A 25912-nucleotide genomic window follows, 5' to 3' on the forward strand; every position below is an offset into this window, starting at 1 on the left:
GTCGCTGGCTGATCATTAGGAGAAGCAGTGGATTGTAGGAAAATCTCATTGCAGATTAAATGATACTTGAGGGTTTTCATGAATTTTTTATAGAGATTTCTATGTTGTTTATTGAAAGCTCGAGTTAGATTATTCAATAGTATTTGAATATAAATAGGGTAATTAATGTGATGCGGATTAAGAAATATATAAACTTAAAAAGCTAGGAGAGGGTATCGCTTTGGGAATTGCTGAAGCCCAAAACGACGCCGTTTTGGACTGTTTGTAAACATAAGCACTTTTAGTTTTTAGGGTTTCGTCACTTTGACTTCATTTTTCCTCCTCACCTTGCCGCCGCTTGCCTGACTCTCCAGCGCCGTTCCTCTCCGCCAGCTCGTCTCGTTTCCGCCGCTGCTCTTTAGTCTCAAGTCTGTAAGCTTCTCCAGAATCTCCACTCTTTCTCTCGCTTTCTTTCTTTATATCCGATGCATATTTGTTTGGATTGTTTTTTTTTTTTTTTTTTTGGTTTAGTATTGTTTATCATGTGATAAAAAAAAATTTAATTTTTTCTACGAATTGTTTGGAAACAATGTGATTTAGTAAATGGGTTTTAGTTGTCTGCTGAATAGGACTTATATATGGAAGGTGGGTGATAACACGAAAAACGGTAGCAACTATAGAGGATTATTGCATAGAACCAGCCGTGTTATCCTTAGATCTTGACGGCGGTTACCAATTATCCTCTACAGTTGCTACAATTTTCTTGCTTTTTTTTTTTTTTTTTACTTTCTTAATTTCTCGGTATTTCTATCGGTTTCCAACAGAAGACCCAGATTGGTATTGAATTAAGAATCTATGTAATGGGTCGGTGCCTTTTTCATAAATAAGTCCCCTGGTCTATCTCAATTGACTGATTCTGGTTTTCGTGGTGATGTTCAAAACTACTGTATGTATCGTATTGGGGTTTGGTCTCATAGCCTTTGTTCTGGATTTTTTTCATTTAATATTTACTGGGTATTTTGCCCAGGACTAGGTCGAGGACATGGCAAGTGGTGAGTCAAAACAAAAATCTAAAGCTAATGCCGGCGGTGGTGAGTCAAAACAAAAATCTAAAGCTAATGCCAGCGGTGGTGAGTGTTTGTTCCCATGGTAGTGTGGCTAGTTTGGTCTCATGCTATTTGTGTATCTGCCTATTTATGCGTTCACATTCATGGTTATTTTTGACAGATTCGAAATGTCTTTGTCTGATTGTTTGTTCATGTGTCTGCTTCTAATACTTAGTAACTGACTTTCCAGGGGCCAAAAAGAAGGAGGTGAAGAAGGAGACTGGTTTGGGTCTAACCAATTGCAAGGATGAGAATTTTGGGGAATGGTATTCTGAGGTTTGTTCTTGAATCACAAGGACACTGTTGTAGGTTTTTTTCTAATACTCTTTGATAATATTGGTTTACTTACAAAAAAAATGTATCAGTTGTGCATTACGACTTTGATTAAGTGTGCTTTACATAGCATTTCATTTCCTCACTACATTATATATCAGAATACTGTAATGCTAAGTTTTCCTCGGTATTAGGGATGGATTCTCTAGCGAAACAGTAGATTTATCCATATTAGTATGGGAAAGTTCTTATCAATATATATATTAGTATGGGAAAGTTCTTAGGGTCTCGCGGGTTTGTTGAGTCTCTTTCTTTTTGTGCTGGTTTGGTTGCTCCCTTGTATACTACTTGTGTACTTAGGGGCTCCTTTACACTTTTTGAAATATACATTTTTACTTATAAAAAAAAAAAAAAGTCTCTCTGTGCGAGAGATTTTTTCTACGATTTAGTGTCTTTAGACTTGAGAGAGATGTAACTTTTCTTCTGTTTTTGGGTTTTTCGGGTGCTCTTCTTTTGCCTTTTTGTTTTTCTTTTGTTTGGGTGTCCTTTTTGTATACTTCTTATATGCTTAGGGGCGCCTTTACACTTTTTTAATGCAATTTGTTTACCTATCAAAAAAAAAAGAGATGAGATTTTATAGATGGTTAGCTTCGGATAGGCCTTTTCGTAAAGAAACAGACTTGTATTCTGCATCTTGATTGTACTTTTGAAATTTATAGCCACAAAAAAATTACCAAAATTCTTATGGGAAATTGTGAGGTCACAAACCATATGGTTTCTATTGTTTTCAGTGAAATATATGATGTTCGTTACTTATCAAACAAATAAATATATATGATGTGTTTTTTTTATAAGTTTGCGAATTATCATTAAAAGCGCAACCCAAGTACACAGGAAGTATATAAGAGAAACGCCTAATAGGAGAAGAAAAAAGTACAAGGAAAACACCTATTCATGGATATGAAAATTCTCAGGACCTTATTTTTAATTTTCTTTATATTGTTTTGTGTAGGTAGTTGTCAATGCAGAATTGATTGAGTACTATGATATCTCTGGCTGTTATATTCTGAGACCATGGGCAATGTCGATATGGGAGATCATGCAAGTGAGTTCAAATCCCTTTTTAAATCCTTTTTCATTGTTCCTAAGTTTGACATAGATGATGTTTGTGCTTGTACTTTATTGAAGCTTCCCTGTAAGTGGTAGTTTCAATGATATAAATTTGAAGCCACCCCTGGTTATATCTATAGGATTGCGAAGCAATGGACTTTTTTTGTTTTGTTTTGTTATGTTTTTTGTTGTATTTACTTATCAAAAAAAAAAAAAAAAGTTTTTTGTCGTATTTTTTTTTTTTTAATTTCTGGAAATAAAAGTTATAGGCGTTCCTTTCGAAATCCTCTTTTTGTTTCTCTTCTTCTTCGTCCCCTTTTTCTGATTTAGTCTGTATGATTTAATCTTACATTAATGTTAATGTGCAGGTGTTCTTCGATGCTGAAATAAAGAAAATGAGCATTCAGAACTGCTACTTCCCACTTTTTGTTTCTCCTGGCGTGTTGCAGAAGGAGAAAGATCACGTTGAGGGTTTTGCTCCTGAGGTGATTTCAAAATCTGTCCTTGGCAATCTTTTGGTGCAGTAGAAAAACTATACCTTTTTTTCTATCTTGGGAAGGATACACTTATTTTTCGTTGTATGAAATGTTGCTTTATATTCAAGCATGATCTTTCTGAACTCATTGTGGGTTTCAATTATCATGCTAATGCTAGAGTATATTGCAAGCTGAAATGTTCTCTATTAAATTTTTCCCTTCCAAGTGTACTTTTCCTGATCATGGAGGTATTATTGTCGAACTAGGTACAGAACAACTTCGTGCATTGTTTATTTCTTTTGGTGAAATTTTTTCTTAATCTAGGGTTCTTCATTGGTTCAAAAGTTTATCTAGCTGTAATTTAGTGTTTAGTGGACGGAAATCTTTTATTGCCTGTTATTTTTGTATGTGCTTTTGTTTTCTCGAGACAAGTCATTTATTTGATGATAGGGGTGCTAACCACATTGGATGTTGGGCTTGCTTAGGTCGCATGGGTGACAAAATCTGGGGAGTCTGATTTGGAAGTGCCTATTGCAATTCGCCCAACAAGTGAGACTGTCATGTATCCTTACTATTCCAAGTGGATAAGGGGACACCGGGACTTGCCTTTGAAACTTAATCAGTGGTGCAATGTTGTTCGATGGGAGTTCAGCAATCCCACACCATTTATCAGGTAGTTTCTTCCCTAATTTGCTCATTTATGCTTGTTTTCGAAATCTATCAACCATGTTGATGGCATACATTGCGTCGTGAATTGGTGATGAGATGATGTGAAATTTTGGTCAGCTTAGCTGATCAAATTTTAGACTGTAGAAGCTTTGGCAAGTCTTTGTGTCGGTATATAAACCTTTGTGTTCATGCTGGCAACATTGTTTGCTGTTAATTCGTTATAGAAACCATTTACGTTTTATTTCTTGGCTTGAGAATTTTCATTTGAAGTCATTTTTTTCCCTTCATCTATGACATGGTGAAGCAGTTCATGGCAGTGGTTGATAGGTTTTGGATGATTTTGTTATGTTGCATCCCCCAAATTGTCAATTACATGAGGCCTCAAAACTAGGTTCTGTTTTTGCTAGGTGTCAAACATGTCTAATGATGCGCAGAAACCTTCTTTCAAGTGTATCATTGCATTAAGAAGCTTTGTTAATTTATGGAGGACTATGTACTTCTTTTTTATGGTGTCAAACATATTTACTGAAGTGTGTAATAAACTTCTTTACGGTTCGATGACAGTTATAAAAGGCCTTCTCGATTATTCTAGAATTTTGTTTAGTAAAAGATTGCATGTGTTTTTCTGAGTGTAGGAGTCGTGAGTTTCTTTGGCAGGAAGGGCATACTGCTTTTGCAACAAAAGCAGAGGCAGATACGGAGGTATGAAATTTTGTTTTTTCCCCAAAATGTTGTTATAGATCTCTACACATATAGATTAATGGAGTTGGAAAGCAAGAGATTGGTTGGTATTTTTTTAAAAAAATAAAAATAAAAAATTCTTGAATATGCTTTCATCTCAAAGTATGCTGAAGTTCCTAATCTCTACATTCGTTTAAAAGATTAAATTGCCCACGGTCATTTCATTAATATTAGAAGCGTCAAATTAGGTATTTCTTGAGAACAGGTTTTTCTTCATCTAATATCTTCTAATCGCACTGCAATCTGCTCTGCCTCTTGTTCTTGCATGCTTCTAGCCTACATTTGTTTTCTAGGAGTACCTAGATGCAGTGACATTCCTCTGCTTGGAGCATGAGGGTATTACCATTTTATTCACAATTATGATATGTTGTATTTTTTGTTAACTATTAATGTTCGAGTTCCGTACTTCCTATTGAGATTTAATGCTTCCAATTCTTAGCTGTTGATCATGAACCATTTGGTGCAGCTATCTTTGCAATTTTGTTAAGTTAACTATCTCTAGGAGCTGAAATTCTATATATGAAAAATTAAATAGATAAGAAGCTCCAATGAACTAATGGATCTAGAAGTATTTAACAATATGAAATCTTAATTTATCCTGAATAATGAATATTGATGACAAACAACAGGAAAAAAAATCAAATCATTTACCATCCTTTTTTTTTCTTTTTTTATTAATAAAAAACAATAATATTAATTTGTCTTTTACTTAATTTATGTGGTTTATGTGGCTGATGATGTTGAAAGAGCAACTTATAATTTGGTGTGTCTGGCACAAACTTTTCTGAAAAATTTAAAGCAAGAAAAGGTGGACTCATCTGAGTTTTGTGTTAACATCATATTTTAGAACTTTAGATGTACTTACTATATTAACAAAGTGGACATACTTCTAACATATCATCAATAAAATTATAAAGCCTAGTTTGGGCTGTATTATATCTTCCCAAACTCCAGTGTCAATATATTTCTTCTTCTTTTCCCTATAAAAATATCATTTTGATATTTCGTGCCTATATTGGAACGTGGGCACCTTAGTTTGCAAATGTAGTCTGTTTTAACTTTTGTTCTAATTTCAGGTTCTAGAGATTTTGGAGCTTTACAGACGTATTTATGAAGAATTCTTGGCTATTCCTGTTATAAAGGGAAGGAAGAGTGAGCATGAGAAGTTTGCTGGTGGCTTATACACAACTAGTGTTGAGGTACCACTAAACATGCACATGTTTAATCCATTCTCTGTTATATTTGACAAAGTTTAAACTATTTGTGCTGAAACTTGCGTCTATATTTTCTGTGTACTACATATCAGGCATTTATTCCAAACAATGGCCGTGGTATACAAGGTGCAACTTCGCATTGTTTGGGTCAAAATTTTGCAAAAATGTTTGAGATCAACTTTGAAAATGAGAAGGGAGAGAAGGGTATGGTCTGGCAGAACTCATGGGCCTATAGCACGCGAACGGTAATCTTTTGGCGTTTATTATCTGTATGAGTTGAACAGTTATAATTTATCACCTTGTTCAGGATTAGTGGACAAGAAAAAGGGAAAAAACTCAACATTCCTGTTGCTTTTCTCTCTTTTTTTTTTTGAAGGGGGGGGGGGTGGGGTTGTAAGTTGGATGGGTGGGTCGGATGTGTATTTTCATGTTAGGAAGTATTTTTATTTTTTATTTTTATAGATATCTGCAGCTACACGTGGTCACTTTTTTAATTTGGCTAATTCTTTTCAGATTGGTGTGATGGTCATGGTCCATGGTGATGATAAAGGCTTGGTTCTGCCACCTAAAGTAGCATCTTACCAGGTTATTGTTATTCCTGTTCCATACAAAGATGCTGATACTAAGGGAATTTTTGATGCCTGTGCTGCCGCTGTGGATACCTTGTCTAAGGCAGGTATTCGTGCTAAGGCAGATTTTAGGGATAACTATTCCCCTGGTTGGAAGTACTCACACTGGGAAATGAAAGGGGTTCCTTTAAGGATTGAAATTGGGCCAAAAGACTTGGCAAATAGTCAGGTCTGATATTCTGTCTTGATTTTTCTACTATTGTTACTCTCTTCCATCGGGTTATTATGTATCTCTGATTTTGTTGCTTCTAGTGCCTTCTGTTTTCTATTCCATAGGTGATCAACTGGGTGAAATTTTACACGCTAATTTTATTCACAGGTCCGTGCTGTTCGCCGTGACAACTCAGCAAAAACAGACATCCCTAGCGCCAAGTTGGTTGAGCAAGTACAAGAAATGCTGGATAATATTCAACAAAGCTTGTTTGATATTGCGAAAGAAAAACGAGATGCTTGTGTTCAGATTGTAAAAACTTGGGATGAATTTGTGGAAGCGCTTAACCAAAGGAAATTGATCTTAGCTCCTTGGTGTGATGAGGAGGTATGATATCTGTTTTTTTAGCTTGTGCATCTGCATTCATAACTTTATTTACTGTACAGTTGTACAGTATCACACAGTTTTTCATTAAATTTCATTTAATTATTTTAGTATTTTTTTTTTGATAAGTAAATGAAGTTTTATTAAAAGCGTAAGGCGCCCCTATAAGTACACTAGAAGTATACACAAGGAAGCACCTAAGAAGGCATAGAAAAACGAACAAGAAAATTAGAATAGCTAATTGACAAGGGTGACAAAAAGGCCACCGTCCAAAGATACAGCATTTGAAAAAACAAGGCTACAATATCCTCCCTGGAATTCTCCATGTCTTCGAAACACCTAAGATTTCTCTCATTCCAAATACACCAAAGAATGCAAACTGGCATCATTTTCCAAACTGTTGCACTCATTGGCCTTCCCACCTTCCACCAACATGCGAATAAATTGACAACTCTTCTAGGCATAACCTAAGACATACCAAACCGAGAAAAAACATGATTCCACAATGTGGAAGCCACATCAGAGTGAAGAAGTCTCTCTTGCACAAGTAGCATCTATCCACAATGATGATCTTCCTCTTCCTTAGATTGTTCATTGTAAGAATTTTGCCTAGGGCTGTCGACCACGCAAAGAAAGCTGCCCTTGAAGGAGCCGGAGTCCGCCACACACTCTTCCAAGGGAAACATCTACCTTCACAGCCAGCCAAGGAGTTGAAATAGAACATGACCTTGAACACACCTTTCTTGGAAGGGACCCTCCAGAGCCTATCTGCACGATCTCTACTCACTGTGGCTGAATGTAGCACCTGAAAGGAGGCAAAGACACCCACTTCCCAATCATGCACCTCTCTAACAAAGCTCACGTTCCATTGAATAGAGCCGCCCAAAACCTCCATATTATTTGCAACGGAAGCATCCTTCACCCAAGTGATACCAAAAAGAACAGGAAAAGCTTCCTTCAACACCATATTCCCGCACCACAGATCATGCCAAAATTTGTCTTAACCCCATCCCCTACTTCAAATCTAGTAAAACCAGAGAAAATCCCTCACCGTTTCTTGATATTCTTCAACAACCCCACCTCATAGGCACCTACAGGCTCGCAGGAGCACCACCCACCCCACAAACTTTCAAACTTGGAATCCACCGCAACTCTCCACTAAGCATCTCTCTCAATTCCATACCGCCATAACCATTTGCCTAACAAAGCGCGGTTGAACATCAACAAATTCCAAATACCCAACCCCCCTTCTGAAATTGGGGAACAAACCTTTGACCACCTCACAAAGTGAAATTTTGACTCTTCACCCATCCCATTGCAAAGAAAATCCCGTTGTAACTTCTCTAAGCTAGTAGCAACACTCCCTGGGAGATGGAATAGAGATAAATAATAAGTAGGCACATTGGCAAGGGGTACTCTTAATAAGGGTGACTATATTACCCTTGGAGAGGTACAACCTTTGCCAACTAGCCAGTCGATGCTCTATCTTCTCAACAACCCCGTCCCAAATATGAGTGGACTTGTTAGGGGCGCCGTTACGCTTTTTTAATGCAATTTGTTTACCTATCAAAAAAAAAATATGAGTGGACTTGTAGGAAGCCCCCAAAGGAAGACCAAGATACTTCGCCGGCAAAGAAGCAATCCCACACCCTAAAATGTCGGCTAGCCTTTCCACTTGATCAACATTCCCCGCTGGAATTAAATTTGACTTTGCCAAGTTAACCTTCAAACCCGAAACAGCTTCAAACAGGAGGAAGAGACTCCGCAAATGACGCAACTGAGAAGAATGAGCACTACAAAAAATCAGAGTATCATCTGCAAACAAAAGATGCGAAAAATCTGCTTCACCAACTTTAAAACCTTCCAGCAAACTCCCACTAACCATAGCTGAGATCATGCAGCTCAAAGCTTCCATCACAAACACAAACAAACAAAAGGGGTGACAGAAGATCCCCTTGTCTCAGACCTCGGGAGCTCTTGAAAAAACCAGAAGGGGAGCCATTGACTAACACCGAAAACCGCACAGAAGAAATGCAATGAGCTATCCACAAACACCACTTTCCCCCAAAGCCACACCTCCACATATACAAAAGAAAATCCCAGTTAACATGATCGTATGCTTTCTCCAAGTCCATTTTACATATGACGCCTGGCTCTCCCGATCTAAGCGTACTATCAATGCATTCATTAGCAATAAGGATTGGATCGAGAATCTGCCTCCCTTTGATGAAAGCACTTTGAGATTTGGATATGACCTTCTCCAAGACTGACTTCAATCTATTTGCTAGTACTTTAGCTATTATCTTGTAGATGCCACCCACTAAACTAATAGGCCAAAAGTCTTTGATGGAGTTAGCACCTGGATTCTTCGGAATAAGCGAAATAAATGAAGCATTCAGGCTCTTCCCAAACAAACCTCTGGCATGAAATTCATAAAAAACCTTCATAATGTCCACTCTCACGACATCCCATCACACTTGAAAGGAAGTCATAGAGAAGCCATTAGGACCCGCTGCCTTATCACCATTCATTTTAGTATTACACTTCTTTGGTGTTTGAATTGCCTTTTTATGTTCAATTTCATTGTTCATTTATTAAAATAACAATAGCATGAAGTAGGCATGGCGGTTTGTGGTAAAATCTTTTTCTACTTTATTGTACTGGTTTTCCACTCTGATACGTCTCTTCCTATAAATGCTCCATCCATCATTTTTGTGTTTTGGTTGATGCATAATAAACTTTAATTTGTTCAATGGAGATTTGCAGTCATGTCTTGAGATGTATTTCTTTTAACTCTTTTATTTCAAATTGCTTTATGCCAGCACTAAGCAAATTTGTACAGTGAGCTATGTTTTATTTTGTGTATAGAGGGAATGACGTCTCAAGGCTGAAAACATTACTTCAACCTCCTTTTTATTTATTTATTTATTGTTTTCATTTTGTGGTTTTTCATAAATTTGCTTAAAGGTTGTTTATTTATCGTATAACCCTTTAGGAGGCGAGACATTTTTCTTCAAAACCCCTTACCACTGGACGGCTGCCTACAGCTGTTTTCATTTTTCCTAGTGTTCTTAATTTTCTTAATCTTTTATCTTTTCCTTGATCGGTATCTCTCTTGCATGCTTCCTGTGTGGGTTGTGCCCTTATGCATTTTTATAAAATGTGATTACTTATCAAAAGAATTAACTCTTTAGGAGGTGGAGAGAGATGTGAAAGCAAGGACAAAAGGTGAGGTGGGAGCAGCTAAGAGTCTTTGTTCCCCATTTGACCAGCTGGAGCTCCCAGAAGGTAGAACGTTTATGTTTCATGCTAGGGTTATTTCATTTATCGATTTTCTTTGAATACTTTGATGCATCAACTTTTGACTATGTAACCTCTCCCCATTTTTCTCAAATTAAATATTGCTTTAAATTTACCTGCTTTTGCCTCTGAAGATGGTCAGAATTGAAAGGGACAATAAAGATCTTACTCAGAGTTTGAGAGTAGCATTTCTAAAGTTGTGTTAGTAATAAATTACCTGAAGAAGGGTACTACTTTCACCATTTTTCTGATTTCTATCCTTTTTGGACAAAATTTTGAATTTGTTGTGGTTAAGGTTGTTTTTGGTCAATTGTGGTGAATCAATGTGGGAATGATTGCGGCCTGGACTAGAACTTAAATCAGTGTTTTGTGAGGATGGTCGGAATGTTGATTTCAATATCTCTCAAATATTCCTAGTGTAATATATGTATATTTCTTCTGAGACATCCATGTGTTCTGAGCAATTTATTAGAGTTGTGATAGGCATTCGGATCACACGTTTCATTGAATATCTCGCCGTATCGAGTTCTTATAGTCTGTTCGTTTCTTCTTTGCAGGTACTAAATGCTTTGCTTCGGGAAAGCCTGCAAAAAAGTGGACCTACTGGGGCAGGAGTTACTAGATTACTGGGTTCTGGCACACAATTTCTTTTTGACATGCCATGGAATCAGCAAGAGATCCTGAGGAGCTAACGAGGGACAATATTTTCCATAGAGACATACATGGACATACACAATTTTTGTATTTTCTTAAATTATTAGTCAATTTGATGTCGGTTTTGCTTGAAGAAGTGTGGCAAAGCATGTTATTTGCTACAAGCAAGAGGCTAATATTTTTTTACATCGATGTCACTGTTTGTTAACTGTCTTACATAATAATATGTTGGCTTTGGATTGAATGAGTATCTTTGATCTATCTCGTTAACCTCAAAAGTCGAGTAATCTTTCTGCTGAATTACCATAAAGGGGGTAAAAGGGTCGCCAAACAATGGTAATTATTTTCGTGGTATAAAAATTGAAGAAATGTGTGTATTATGTAGGTTATACAATTGAGTGAGAATTTCCACTTTTATGAAGTAAACAAATTTTTTTTTTTGGGTTTTTCTTTCCATGGCTTGTGGGTGAAAAGTGATACCGCTCTATGGGATGTCTTCAAGTTCCTTTTGCTCACATTAATTTGAAGAGCAATGCTATACATTATATTTCTATTGTATAATAATTGTCTATAATAGTGTTGAAATGACACTTTAAATCAATTGTAATATTTTTATTTTTTATTTTATTTAAAAATTGATAAGGGAATTTTCTAAAACTCACATATAAAAGGGATACGGCCTTTTGCTACAATTTCTTTACTTGTAATAAATCCTTGTCTTGGATTAAACCATATCTTAGTTTTCGCTAAAAATGGCGTCACCAAAAATTACATACACCTCTAATTTTCTATTTTTAATCGGAACCAAATTACATACATCGATGTCACCAAATTGCTGCACGGCGTCCAAGGCCTAGTTTGTTTGAAGCCCATTGGGTTCATTGGACAAATATTCTAGACATTGGGCCCATAGTGAGAATTGTAAACATTCCTCTCTCAGTCTCTCGTTTATTATTAAGCCAAAATGGGAAAAGTCTGTGATTCTCCAAACACGACTCTAAAGGAGAAAGAAGCAAATAACCGAGAGTCCAGCCATGTGATGACACGTGGACATCGAAACCTGAAGCCAATCCATGATCTTCTTTGTCCATCATTCATTCAGGTGGGTGGGTGTTTGAGACCCTCATTCAAGCAAAATACACGGTGAGAGCAGAGCCATGAAGGCCATGCCATTCTGCAGCAGCAGGGGAGTCCCTGTCATCGACTCTCCTCCTTGGAGAACCAAAGCAAGAACAGAGCACTCTGCCTCTTATTCACCTCTTCTTATCCAATCAATGGCTACCCAGAAGCCTTTGCCAGCAGCTTCCAAAACAGTTGGGTCTAGAAAGGTCAGTTTTTCCCGACCTGACAATTTTCTGCTTTCTTAAACATGTCCAGAGAGATACCAGACATCTCTTTATGGGATTAGTTTCCTTTTTTTCTCTTCAAAATTTGCTGGTGTCTTCTTGAACTTGACTGCAGCGTATTATATGACAAATTTTATCAAACTATTGCTCTTATAAAGCTTCCATATATATGATAATGCAGAATACAACCGTTTTCCCCCTCGGAGAGAAAGGCCCTCGGAGTAGCCCCTTGACAACTTCACCGCCAATAAAGCTACTAACAAGGGTGGAGCAGCTGAAACTGCTGACTAAAGCTGAGAAAGCCGGTTTGCTGTCGGCGGCGGAGAAGTCCGGGCTCTCTCTGTCGACGATAGAGAAACTGGGACTCCTCTCCAAGGCGGAGGAGTTCGGAGTCCTTTCTGCGGCAACAGACCCAGGAACCCCAGGGGGTTTGCTGAGCCTGAGCTTGGTTCTGCTGCTTTTGGGTCCCTTTTGTGTTTACCTCGTCCCTGAGGAGTACCCCTGGCAGATAGCATTGCAGGTTGTGGTTGCTTTGCTCTCTGTGGTTGCTGGTTCTGCAGCTTTTGCTGCTTCAAATTTTGTATCTAACTTGCAGAAATCCAACTGAATATGTCAATGATAATTGTGGTTTTCAATTCTTTGTAATATGGAAATCATTGCTGCGGTCGAAAAGCCATAAATTATGCTTTTTGCATTACTTTTTGATGCAACATCAGCTTGAGCAGCTGGTATTATTCCATGCACAGAACCCCAGATCAACTTGCAACAGAAAAGGGGAAAAGAAACACAAACGAAAAGGATAAAGATAGTCAAAGCTACACAACTCACCAAACTTAAACAATACTCATTTTTATTGTACCCAAAATTTTACATCAACTTATGCAGCTTGAAATAAGCTACTGATGTAAAGTTCTCCACGTAAATGGGTCAAATACAGAGATTTTTAATGTTACAAAACCACATGCCTTTATGACGAAGTACATAGCAACACTGAACCAATATCTTTCTTGTCATCTAAGCTTTATGGAATACCGCAAGAAATAAAAATCACAATAATCTTCTCATTAACATTTGAGATAATAAATCCAAAACCTGCGTATCTAGAGCCTTAAAACCCCTCATTTAACTGTCAAAAAATCAACTGTAAGCCATTTTCTTCAATGTTCAAGCAGCAGTGGGGCTACGGTTCACTCCACCTTGACGCCCACCCCTCCCACTGCCATTCTGGTTAACCCGCTGATGACCCTCTCCATTGCGTCCACTTGAACCCCTGGGTCGCCCTGAAAACTCACCCTGGTTTCTGAATTCACTCCTGCCATAACCCCGGCTGCCACCAAAGTTCCCACGGCCCTTGAAACTGTCACTCCGGAACCCACCTCTTCCCGAAGAATACCTCCCTCTCCCACTGCTGCTAACTGTAAGAAATAGCAGCATCCTCAGTTTTCTGACAGTACATTTACCTTGTACTGTCAAACAAGTTCGCTTCAAGCTGTGAAAAAACTAACTTGAACTTACCTCGGGTAGTAGTTCTCTTTTCCTCGACAACAGCCTGACGATCCCCAATTGTGATTGGCGAAGCCTGAATTTTAATTTTTGTTAAATCTACATTGAATAAAAAACTAGATGGATAACATACAATGGTACACATACTCCACATAACTGAATGGACCAACAGCCAAATTACCCTCTCCCTCTTCCCCCCTCCAAAATTTAAATTTTTGAAAAACAGAAACAAAATAATGCAGGTGCTTTCTTGACTGTGCATAAATGGTGAGCCAGAGAATCGATCCATGTTTTGCCAAGAAGCAATCCCATCAACCTGTTCATGCACCTTTAAGACAAGAGGCTCAAGCTTGATCCTCCACTAAGAGTTCTTTTTTCTTTTCTTAATTGTTAAGTTATACAAGCACCTAGAAGGTCTTAAATCCACAGCCTCACCTTCAACTTCTTCTTTTAAGGGAGGATGTGCCATTCGAGCTACAGCTCATTGGCACTCTCTACCAGAACTTATCAAAGTTCAAATTTGCAGTGTGTCCATCAAAGAGGAAAGACACTTCATTTAACAGTTTTTATGAGTAAATCCTTCTCACCAACCCTTTGGTAAAATCTTTTGTATTAGGCAAACTACAAAGCATATATACACATTATTCTAGGTTTCTTTCCCAGTTATCCCATCTAGACAACAAAAAAGGTTCAACCTTAAACACCTTTTCAGTTTGATGAGTAACAACCAGAAAAATCTTACTTGAAGCAATGAACCAATAAAACACATCTGCAAGGACATCCAATGGTCCTGATGGTAAAGCTGTATACCATATAAATTGCGCTATATCATTGTTAGTGGGACTCAAATAGTATAAACTATGTCCAACACTTGTAACAACCTGAAACTTGGTGGAAACTTTCAGCTAATAACAGTAATATTTCAAGGCATATTGTCACAATGCATTAGTATACCATATGCACACAGTTTAAATATAGTTGTCCTTAGATAAGCTGTCATAGATAAATGACCAACTATGCGCAAACACTTTAAATTTCATTTTCTTCAGTTTTTAGTGCTTATTTCATACAACCACATGTTCAATTATTACAGTAAATTGAAATTTTAAATATAACTGTCCTCAGTGCCTTAATATCTGAGCCAGATAGCATGTAATATCTGAGCCAGATAGCATGTAAGAACCCCATTTAGAAACCTACAAACTTTGTTTTGTAGGGAGTGATACCTCTTAACATCAAGCATTCACTATTTCATTCATCTCATAAATGAACACAGGAACGAAAATTTACATATGCAAACAATAAGCAAGAGGGAAAAATTGTCTTTTGAAAACTGAAAAAGAATGGAAAAACTACACTCACACTCTTAGCTTTCAAGCCTACTTAATAAGAAAGAAAGAAAGAGAGAAAATTTTGGCTATGAGCGAAATTCTTTTTCTTTCTTTTTTTTTTTTGTAAAATGCCCCATAATTTATATAACAATGCAATTTACCTGGTATTCATCAAAAAATGTAAATTACTTGGCATGGGACACATGCTAAGCTTAAAAATACCATCTTTCAGGTCGGAATTACTTAATGCAAGTTGATCAATCTAATATATTTGATGATAAAGATTTCATTGACTTGGGATGTGTATAGGTACCTCAAGTGCAAGTTGCATTGAAGTGATTGCTTCAAATTCAACAAAGCCAAAAGTGAATCCCGCCTGCAGGACACCAGAAATATATTACTAGTAAGCACTGTATCAGGAAATACTCGGTTGGGACCAAATGCACAAAATAAAAACAGAAACAAACCTTATTACTTCTAACTTGGATGCCACCAAGCTTAATAGGCCCAAATTTTTTAAATTCCTCCTCAAGTTGTGCAACTGCTGCATTGTAAGGTAAATTCCGTACATATATGGAGTAACCTTCAGCTGTAAAGAGTACAAATAAAAATAATTATAGATTTTAACCTTCAGCTGGAAAAAATGACCTGCCAGCTCCACTACGCTGGCTTCAAGCCTCAAATTCAATCTCTTCATATCAAAATTGAAAAGGAATGGCTTACATTTGATACACAAACAAGCGACCATGTGGACCTCAAATTCAGGAAGGTGTTCTGAATTAGTAAGTAAACATTAATAGGTACCTTCCTCAGGAACATTGCTGCTTTCGGGCGCAATGTCACTAGTAGGAGCAGATGCCTCAGGTGCAGGAGCAGGTTTTGCAGAAACCTGTGACCACTGTTCGGGGTTTGTGGGTGCCACCCTAAAATTTCTGGTAGGAACATGGACTGAATTAGATGTTGTACCCTTCATTACCTTCACCTATACGAAACTCCCAAGTTAACAAATTTAAAACAATGAGTCAACACCAAAAGGTTAAAAACTTTCAAAGGACAACTATGAACATGTACTCACAATGGATGCATAGGACTTTTTTGGAGCATCATCCTCAGCTGCAGGAGCTGAAGCAACACCTGTAGAATCAACCTCTGTAAGAACTTCATTCTGACCGGCATCAGTTGAGGGTTCAATAACCTCATCTTCAACAACTGAGCCTTCCTCATTATCTGAAGGATCACAAACTTCAGCAACATCATTAAGATCCTCCCCCTCAAAGGAAGTAGCAGGGTCCACAGCAGGATGTTCGGGAGCATGAGCAGGCTCTGGTAACACAGATAAACGCAATTTCAAAATGTGAGTCTAACATAAATCCCAATAGAAGACAAAGGAAGAAGAACCACTCCAACCTGGTTCTGGTGTCACGGCAGCTGCAGAAACGGTTTCATTAATGCCGTTGACTGAGACAGGGTTGGTTTGCAACTGTTCATTTTCCTCAATGTACCTAAAGACATCATTTAAGACAAAGTAGCCTTTGTCTTGGGGAGCAAGAAAAAATGTTTGCGTGAATTTCCTCCTCAGATTGTCCTTTCCAGTTAAACATCCAGTCACTAAAACAATCACCCCTTTCTCATAAGACTCCTGAGCATCTGCAGTTTTTATCTCCGCAGCATAGTCCTCATAGTTGAAATCCAATATCTTCTCATTAATTGCCTGCTCCAAGGTAAGTAATGCGACAATTTTAATCAACCTACAATCATAATCTAATTCTCTCAATAAATTTTAATATATAATAAATGGGTTAGATACTTCAGCTCCATCTATCCCAATTTAAATGTCTTGGTTTAAATGGCATGACTATAGATGAAAAGAAATCAATATGGTACTATGCTTAAAATGCCCTTTACATAGTAAAGACTAAAGATGGACATGCTTTTATAAGAATATTTTTTTTCAAGCTAAGGGTAGTGTACGAAAATGTACAAGCGTTTCCAATTATAGAAAGTGGACACTATTTTTATCAGGTAATAAATTTCACAAAAAAAGTGCAAAAAGGCACACAGCCCGAATACACAGGATGTATGCAAGATAACACCAAAGAGCAAATCTAGCAGCTAAAATACAGAAGTTTGAAGTACTCCAAGAAATTCAAAGGAGAAAAGCAATAGCTACCGCCCAACAGATATTAAGATCCAAAAGCTTCAATCTCATTGCCGAATTGTGCTTTCCAGCAAGAAAATAATTCAATTGCCATTCTTGGCACGACCCATTTAACCCCAAACACACAGAACACAAGAGCCCATGCTCTCTAGCAATGTCATAAAGAAGAAATAAATAATCCAGTGTCTCTCCATTCGATTTACACATGCAAGACCAATCCACAATGGCTATCCCACGCTTTCTCAGATTATCTATCAAAAGGGTCTTCCCCAATGCTGCTGTCCAAGTGAAAAATCCTACTCTTGGCAGATCTTTAACTTTCCATTTGCTTTTCAAATGAAAAGTGCTGTCATCCTCGACCTTAATTCCATATAATAGCTCTTAACCTCAAATCCATGACTTCTAGCAGGATTCAAATCATTTTATCCTCACCCTTCCAACAAATTCTGGTAAATGAAACCAAGTATTCTAATTCCCATCTTGCACTGCACATAGAAACCTTGGGTTTCAATCAAAACTTCCATTAGACCAGTCCATATATTCTGGCACCATTGCATCTTTATCCCCTGCAATTTTGAAGAAAGTCAGGAAACACATTTTTCGCATCACCTTACCAAAGATCATGCCAAAACTGCATTTGGGTACCATGCCTCCTCTAAACCTAATAGTTTTTTTTTTTCATTTCTTTTTTTTTTTTTTTTTGGGAGGGGGGGACTCCCCCCAAGAACTGCCTCTAATATTTTTTTGATGAATAATTCAAATCTTATTGAGAAAAAAAAAGGGTAAAACCCTCGTACACGAAAAGTATACAATAGGGAATTAACCCTATAAGCTGCTACATTGTAAAAAGCAAATCAAATCAACTAGATTTGTTGAGACAAAGTTAGGAACATTAGCAAGAACCCATCCCAAGAGAGATCTAAAAAAAAAAGATTTTAGAAAGAGCACATTTGTCTCACTATCCTCGAAAAGACGATGGTTCCTTTCTCTCTAAATGCTCCACGAGCATTAAGAGGGCAGGATTAACTTTCCAAATTGCATCTTTAGGATGTCCCCTCCCTTGTACAATCCAGCAATGAAGAAGCTCTTGGATGTTGCAAGGCATAACCCACGAGACTCCAAAAAAGTTAAGAATCAATTGCCAGAGAGCCGAAGTATACTTGCAGTGGATGAGAAGGTGATTAGTTGTTTCCTCATTCTTTTTACACACAACACCAATTTGCTAGAGAGAAGCCCCTCTTTCTAAGGGTATCCACCTTGAGGATTCTATCAAGTGTTGCTGTCCACAGGAAGAAAACAACACGAGGAGGCGCCTTGACCTTCCAAACACTTTTCCAAGATAAAGAACTGTGCTCGCCTGACTATAATAGGGTATAATAACTCTTCACTGTAAACCTATGGCTAGAGGGAGTCCACAACAAGCTGTCCACTTCCCTAGATGCGTCTTTGAGGAATACAAGAGACTGAAAAAAGAGTCAAAAGATTCCAGTTCCCAATCATGGGCAACCCTAATGAAACTAGGATTCTAATGGATATAGGAACTGGATAGGTCCAAATAATTAGACACAAAGGCCTCCTAGTTTCGAGCAATGGAATAGAGTTCGGGAAAAGAATGCTTAAGTGGCTCTATTCCACACCATAAGTCATGCCAAAAACTAATGTGTGAACCATCCCCAACCTTGTTTTTTTTTTTAATAGGTAAATAACGAAATAGCATTAAAAGCGTAAAGGTGCCCCAAAGCATACACGGAGTATACAAAAAGGACACCAAAACAAAAGAAAAAAGAGAGCAAAGAAAGAAACCCGAAAAACCCAAGAAAAATTACTCTAAATCCCCATTCTCTTGTCTCTAAACCTGCTAGATCCCACACCCCTAGCATCGAAATTGATCGAGCATTCTAAATTCTTGACCTCTCTATTCATTTTTTTCTTAGGAGTAGATACCGAGTTCTGCTCCTCATCCACTAATGTCAAGAAATCTAGAAAACCCTCCTCAGACCCCATATAAGAAATCCCCATCGTGCTAAAACACAACTTAGCATCTTTCACTGCCTTGGTGTGAACAACCCCACCCTCCAAGCCATCCCCCGACAAATTCTCACCCAACTTGCACTGCTGATCAACCATCCCCAACCTTGTAAGATAGAAAATTGGAAAAAGAAACAAGAACCATTTCTAATATTCCTCCAAAGGCTCACCCCATTAGGACCTCGAGCTTCCTTTGAGCACCAACCCCCTCTCTTGAGCCCATACTTTGAATCAATCACCTGTGTCCATAAGCAATGTTCCTCATGCCCAAATGTCCAAAGCCATTTACCGAGAAGAGCCTTGTTGAATACCATCAACTCAATAGGGTCCTCTTACCACATCTAAACACCACCTATTCCAAAGAAACACCATGTCATCCACCACCTTGACCAGATATTATACCTCTCCTTCACATAACATCACAAGCATTTGCCAAGTAAAGCTTGATTAAACCAATAACTTTCTAACGCCCAAGCTCCCATTGTGAAGTAGAGCACAAATATTATACCAATTGACCAGATGAAATTTAAACTCGTCCCCAATGCATCCCAATTAGCAATACCAACAGGCCAAGAGAAGAGAGAGAGAGAGAGAGAGAGAGAGAGAGAGAGAGAGAGAGAGAGAGAAATAATGAGTTGGGAGACTAGATAATGTACTGTTGATCAAATGTGAGCCTTCCTCCTTTTGACAAAAGCGTTTCTTCCAGCTTGCCAAACTTTTTTTATCCTCTTTATCACCCCATCCAAACTGCCCTTAATTTAAATGGAGGACCTAGAAATAGTCCCAAACATTTCAAAAGAAGATAGTACACTCTACAACCAAGATTATATGCCACTCCGTCTCTCCCAACACCTCAACCACAGGTACTACCTAGGCTTACCTTCAATCATGAAACTGCTTCAAAACAAAGTACATATCTCAATAAAGCAAAGCTGGGTTGGATCCACCCCAAAAAATTAAGGTATCATCAGCTGAAAAAGAAGATTAGAAATTACCAAGTGATCAGTAGCATCAGTTCCAAGAATGAAACCAAGAAAAGAAAAAGAAAAAGGAGGGGATGGGGGGGGGGGGGGGGGGGGGGGGGGCTAGGGGGCAACCCATCTTTTTACGATGGGATGAAACCGAGGTCGCTGATGTGGCAACCCACCCACTCCGCAAGGGGGTGGAGCCGAGGTCGTGGAGGGGGTGACCCAACCCCTCCGTGAGAGGTGGAGGCGAGGTCGACCGCCGTGCAACTGCACTGCAGATGTACAAAAAGAAATCCACCTTCTCAATGTCCCCAAAAACCACACCACTCCAACATACACAAATGGAACTCCTAATTAACATGATTATAACCTTTCTCCAAATCAAATTGGACTTTCGAAAGTAAAAAAAAAAAAAAAAAATTAATTTGAGGCAGAAGAATACATTTACATGAGTTTTGCTGGGTTTTTTTTTTTTAAAAAAAAATAAAAATCGAAACAAACCCAACGACCAAAATATATTAATGGGCTGGATAAAAAGGGTTATCATTAGACAATGTTAAAATTAGAAAAATTCATCCAGGTCAATAACAAACTTCAACTAGTAATCCAGCATGAAAATCATCAAAATGACATTTTCAAGTTCAAGTTCTCTAATCAATCATTTAAAGATGATCCCATTACATTCTACTGATTGATGAACAACAATGCAAGTAGCCATTGGACAATTTGATCCTCTCAACTTTTGAATACTTTAGGCCAGGTTTGTGGCAAGGTGAAATTGAAAGCAAGGGGGAAAAGGAAAGAGGAGGAAAGGGTGGGTTTCCCTCCAGGTCCACCGAACGCTGTACATGAAATTGGCGCAGGACAGCCACAGAAAATGTAAGCTTATAGGGCTTTCATGCAGAGGAAAAGTGGTGAGGTGGCTGTAATAAGCTCTCATGTGAGATAGAATAAGGTTAAGCGGTAATGTTTTGAAGTGCAGTTCCTGAAAGAATCGAACAAAAGAACAACTTCATAGAAGTTTGTAGTGCATGCAAAAATTCAGAGAGATAACGAAGAAGAAGAAGAGAGGAATCTAGGCGTACATTCCTTCATTTGAAAAAAACACTTAAACCCCCAAGATAAGTTTCTCCGACTAGGGTTGCGCCCCTCTGCGCTTTTTAATGAATTCTTACTTATCAAAAAAAAAAGAAAAAAAAGTTTCTCCGAATAATGTATTGCCTTCTAGCTGGATGCTAACAGAGCATGGGATCTCCTAAGGGGGCTTGTAGAACTTGTTTCAGTTAAAAAATTTTATAGTTCAGTTTGAAGGAGTAGAAGGATTTTCAGTGTGTCACAGTAGTGTCAAGTGGTATGGAAGGATAATTTCATTGGTAGATTCTAGGAGCTTAAATTCCACAATTTAGAGGATTGGTTTTTAGGATTCTCATAAGTTTCAGCGGTTATCTTATTGTATCTAATGATTTCTTTTTTATGGACTTACTTCCATGGTTGTCACTGTTGCCATATTACCATTGGCATCTGGCCGGCTTAGCAAACTTGAATCCTGATAAAATCTATGCACCAATTCAGGGGATTGGTGAAGAATATGGTAGTATTGCTCCACAAAGGCATTCCCAACAACTTGGGCAGTGGGAGCAGGGGCAGGACTTGCTTCCTGCATTGCCATCTACAGATAAATTTCAACAGAAACATATCAGTAAAAGAAGCCTAATAACAAAACCAATCAGATTAAGAAAAATAACCATAAGAGATCTCTATAATAGTTGAATAAACGAATAAAATGAAAAACAAGGAAGCATATAGCTGTCGTCCAACATCCCACCCAAAAGACTTTAAAACAAAGGGGACCTAGTAACAAATGCACACTTTGAAAGTCATCAAAACATCATAACCTTGCAACAAGAAGAAATAATAAGTCTCCCTTTAATGTTGAATAAGGTTCGTTCTAGAAAGGGACATAAATTAAACCCCAATAACATTGAATATGCCCTTTGTAACTTTAGTGTCAGGACTCTTCAAATTTGGAGGTGTTGGTGGTAGAGCACTATATTCATACATACCCACTTCAAAATGATCACTATATTCATACAAGCAACTAATCGACCCAAAAGCATTACTAGATCGTGTTGTAGAAACGGACCCTGAAATGAAAAACTCCCAAAGTGAAACAAAGAACACCCAGAACGTGATAAACCCTAAATACGAAAGTCGGAGCCATAAAACCCATTTTCGATACCATCAAGGTAAACCCCTCCAAAAAAAATAAAATAAAATAAAATAAATACTCCGGAGAACTGAAATACAGCAAACAGCAGTCAAATCCAGCAAACCCAGAAATGAAAATTATCAGAGCAAGTACGAAATGATATCGGGTATCAAGATATATGCGTAAGAGAAAAACGAAACCCATAAAAGCAAAGAGAATTAAAAACCCATAAAGCAAAACCCTAAAAGAATGGACTTTTCCAGGCACAATAAAGACGAAATTGACCGTAAACACAAGATGTTGAAACAGATCGATCAAAAACCAATAGTTTAAGCAGATTATGTAGATCACGAAAACGAAGATGGAAAAGACAAGAGAAAGTACCTTGCTGTGGACGATTTGAGCTGAGAGAGAGAAAGAGAGAGAGATCTGTAGGCGTATAAGAGAGCAGGGAGGACAGGGGAGAGACGAAGGGTGCGTATAAACGAAAGGAAAGACGGGAAAAAAGATTCGATTCGGAAACTCGAAGTATTAGTAGGAGTAGAAGTGTGCCCTTTGAGATCACGGTTGGTGACTTTGGTGTTCCTAATTCTTAACAAATACTGCTTACAAGGTTCCACTTCTTTCTGGCGCTTTGCTAAAGGACACAATTTGTATTTCACAACATAATTATTAAAGGATTATAATAAGTACACTTTTTTTTTTTTTCAAATAAGTCAAAACCTTTTTTTTTCTTTTTTTCTTTTTTTTTTTCAAATAAGTACACATTTTGACTCTAGAAATGTGAGCCGATATCATCATGACATATCATTGATGATGTCAATTGGATTGGGGGTGTACATGTGACTTCAAATTTTAATACATGTACTTAAGAAGAAGAAGTTTAAATGCATGTAAGCCCATATTGTTTTATTGTAAAAATATTTTTCGAAAAATGTTTTTATTTTTTTATTTTTATGTTTGTTGCAGCTTAAAATGGTGGTTAATCTGAACATTTTTTTGTTGACCATGAAATATTTAAGGGCGATGGGAAAAATACATTTACTACTCAAAAAGGGGTAAACTATTTTCTCCACTTCAGAAGCACCTAACAAGTACCCCTAAGAACGAGTCACTCTCTCATTCTCTCACACAAGTCTAATTCACACTTCCTCTCCAGCTCCTCTTCGTCGTTGTCGTTGTTATTCTCGTACAACAGCCACTAGGCTTGGCAATTCGGGTCGGCGGGTCGGGTTCGTGTCGACCCGGCTGACCCGATAACATAATCGGGTCAAAAATGAACCTGACCCAATTATTAATCGGGTCATAACATTAAACCTGAACACGACCCAATACTGAATCGGGTTACACGACCCGAACCCACGAATACGTTTAGTTAACCCGTGCTCATTGAGTCACTGCAGCGCTCACTGCTCACCGGCATCGCCTCACTCCCAGGCCACGAGGACAGAGGACACGAGGTGACGACTGACGAGATAGAGCAAGTTCGACTATGCTTGGACAGTTGGATCCAAGAACCGATCCAGCGGTTGCAGATTTCGGCGAATTCGTCTTGCTTGATCAACGGCACCGCCCAGTCGACCACCAAGGGCGGGCTGTAGTTCACGTCGATGGCATGCCTGCCGCTGATGATCTCCAACAACAAGATCCCGAAGCTGAACACCGGAACATGTCGCTCTTGGCACTCAGATCCCCGACACAAGATAAATCGGGAAGTGAAGAAGGTTAGCCAAGGAGCGGTGCGGTGTCGGCATGAAGAAACCAAAAGGTGAAGTGAAGAAGGCGTGCCGCGTGAAGAAGGTGAAGTGAAAAGAAAAGTGATGCGATGCGATGCGGCTAGGGTTTTCTCATTTCTGTTTTGCTTTTGCCTAATTGCCATTTTGGAGACTTTTTTTTAAAAAAAAAAAAAAAAAAAAAAACGTGTTCTAATCGTGTCTGCAGGTCAACCCGCGGGTTGACCTGCCAGACACGATTATTCATAATCGGGTTGACCCGATTATGACCCGAACCCGATTACCCCAAACCCTATATTTTCGTGTTGTGTTCGTGTCGGATTCACAGGTCGTGTCAAAAATTGCCAACCCTAGCAGCCACAACTATTCTGACTTTAGGTATCATTCGATACAAGCCAACCTACACTGCTCAGAAATGTGGAAATGGCACAATGAGTAAATTGGATGTGATTTTCATTGAAGCTCTCTCTCTCTCTCTCTCTCTCTCTCTCTCTCTCTCTCTCTCTCCTTTTCATATCTAAACCTCGCGTCTACTGCCAGGTGACTACCACCATTCTTCACCGGCGACACAACGGAGGTGGATAGCCTTTGTTCCCTCCCTCATGTACATCCCTTTTCTCTTTGCAAAGTGAGAAAGGGATGTGTTCCCTATGAGGGTTGCCGTTTATGGTTGGGGATGGAGAGTCGATTTTTTGTGGATGCTAAATCCTTCCACTTTTTAGTGGTGAAAGGGTTAGCAAAGCTTTGGGTGGAGGAAAAGAGGAAATGGTTATCAGGGTATGCTGTTTTGGGGACGAGATGAACTGCTTGGCTGATGTCAATGGTGGAAGAGGAATTGGGAAATCCTAGGATTGAGGATTTCGTCAAATCCTTTAGGGAGGCGTCTAAGGTGACCAATGCTCGGAGAGGTGAGAATAGGTCTGATTGGTTCTTGGAGGTAGCGGTTTACACTGTGGGAGGCCGGAGAGGACTGATTCTGTTTCCTAAAGGTCGCGATGGGTGGGGTTGAAGCCGTGTTTCTGGGGAGCTGAGCAAACCTCTGGCCTTTCTTGGAGCCACGGATGGGTCTCCATCTTCTGGCGGTCCTACGGTGGGAAATAAGCTGGGAAAGGAAGCAGAACTTCTGTCGTTCGTAAAGGTGGTGTGCTCGGCAGCAACCGTCTCTATCTTGGGTTGCCGGACTCTGGGTTTGATTTCGGGCTCATGGGGTGCGGCAAAGGTTGTAGACGCACGGCCGGTGGCGGAATGGTGCGAGTTGGAGAAGATTCATCTGCTGGGTATGGAGATGGAGGTGATTCGGCAGTCAGTGGATTGCTTCGCTCTAGAAAAGCAAACTTTTGGTCTCCTGGCTAAGGACCTTCATGTTGATGATCGCTTTAGTTCTCGAGTCTTTGGAGGTAACTCGGCTTACGTGTCTAGGGATGCAGAAGTTGAGGTTGACACTTCAATGCAGGGTGAGTCTAGTGTGGTTGGATTGTTTCTCGAGCTTCTTGGACGCTTCTCCAAGGCTTTAGTATGGGTTTGTGGGTTTTAGAAGAAACTGGGCTTTAAGTCCTTTTTTGGGCTTAAACGTAGGGTAGGTCATTTTGTGGCGGGCTGTGTGATTAAGAGGTATAAGACTGCTCTCAAAGGTTTTCGGTTTCGGGCTAGATCCAATCGGTTGGTGCTTAAGCCCAATGCAAAGAGGGCTGCTGTGGATTCTGGTCTTGAGCCCTCATTGGTTTTTGGTGCTGATGTAGGGTAGGTCTCGGGTCCGAGTGCAATTCCAAGTCTAGGTCTTGATCAGATCTCTCTCCTCATCCCGGAGGCGACGTTTTCAGTGGCTATATCTGGTCTACGGTCTTCGGCGGCCTTTCAAGTTCCCTCTCTAGTCCCGTCCAGTCGTACATTGGACTGGATTTTATTCCGGCGTTTTTTGGATGGGACTCTTTTGCTCTGGCGTCATCTGTG

At 38.9% G+C, this 25912-nt stretch overlaps 3 protein-coding genes across 5 annotated transcripts; 2 read left to right on the forward strand and 1 right to left on the reverse strand.

The window, feature by feature from the left end:
• Nucleotides 1-257: 257 nt before the first annotated feature.
• On the forward strand, nucleotides 258-10930 carry LOC133875156 (proline--tRNA ligase, cytoplasmic). Of its 3 annotated transcripts, none has more exons than XM_062313178.1 (13): nucleotides 258-407; nucleotides 1007-1109; nucleotides 1276-1361; nucleotides 2371-2463; nucleotides 2837-2953; nucleotides 3430-3617; nucleotides 4249-4315; nucleotides 5431-5553; nucleotides 5661-5813; nucleotides 6082-6366; nucleotides 6517-6735; nucleotides 9927-10020; nucleotides 10590-10930. In XM_062313178.1, exons 2-13 carry the CDS (start codon nucleotides 1022-1024, stop codon nucleotides 10652-10654), a joined length of 1578 nt encoding a protein of 525 aa, XP_062169162.1. In that variant the 5' UTR covers nucleotides 258-407; nucleotides 1007-1021; the 3' UTR covers nucleotides 10655-10930. The 3 variants fall into 3 exon arrangements, with proteins under 3 accessions (XP_062169162.1, XP_062169164.1, XP_062169165.1); XM_062313180.1 differs by having other exon boundaries at nucleotides 262-411; XM_062313181.1 differs by having other exon boundaries at nucleotides 294-407; nucleotides 1013-1109.
• Nucleotides 10931-11755: 825 nt separating this feature from the next.
• Nucleotides 11756-12667, forward strand: LOC133874887 (uncharacterized). Its single transcript, XM_062312774.1, has 2 exons — nucleotides 11756-12014; nucleotides 12214-12667. Exons 1-2 carry the CDS (start codon nucleotides 11844-11846, stop codon nucleotides 12637-12639), a joined length of 597 nt encoding a protein of 198 aa, XP_062168758.1. The 5' UTR covers nucleotides 11756-11843; the 3' UTR covers nucleotides 12640-12667.
• Nucleotides 12668-12865: 198 nt separating this feature from the next.
• LOC133874886 (nuclear transport factor 2) lies at nucleotides 12866-22849 on the reverse strand. The gene is made up of 9 exons (XM_062312773.1): nucleotides 22614-22849; nucleotides 21504-21689; nucleotides 16274-16577; nucleotides 15942-16189; nucleotides 15671-15848; nucleotides 15334-15455; nucleotides 15180-15242; nucleotides 13548-13611; nucleotides 12866-13447 (listed from the first exon to the last, which is right to left on the reverse strand). Exons 2-9 carry the CDS (start codon nucleotides 21687-21689, stop codon nucleotides 13197-13199), a joined length of 1416 nt encoding a protein of 471 aa, XP_062168757.1. The 5' UTR covers nucleotides 22614-22849; the 3' UTR covers nucleotides 12866-13196.
• Nucleotides 22850-25912: the final 3063 nt, after the last annotated feature.

Source organism: Alnus glutinosa, chromosome 8, assembly GCF_958979055.1.
Source record: "Alnus glutinosa chromosome 8, dhAlnGlut1.1, whole genome shotgun sequence".
In the NCBI taxonomy this organism is placed as follows: Eukaryota; Viridiplantae; Streptophyta; class Magnoliopsida; order Fagales; family Betulaceae; genus Alnus; species Alnus glutinosa.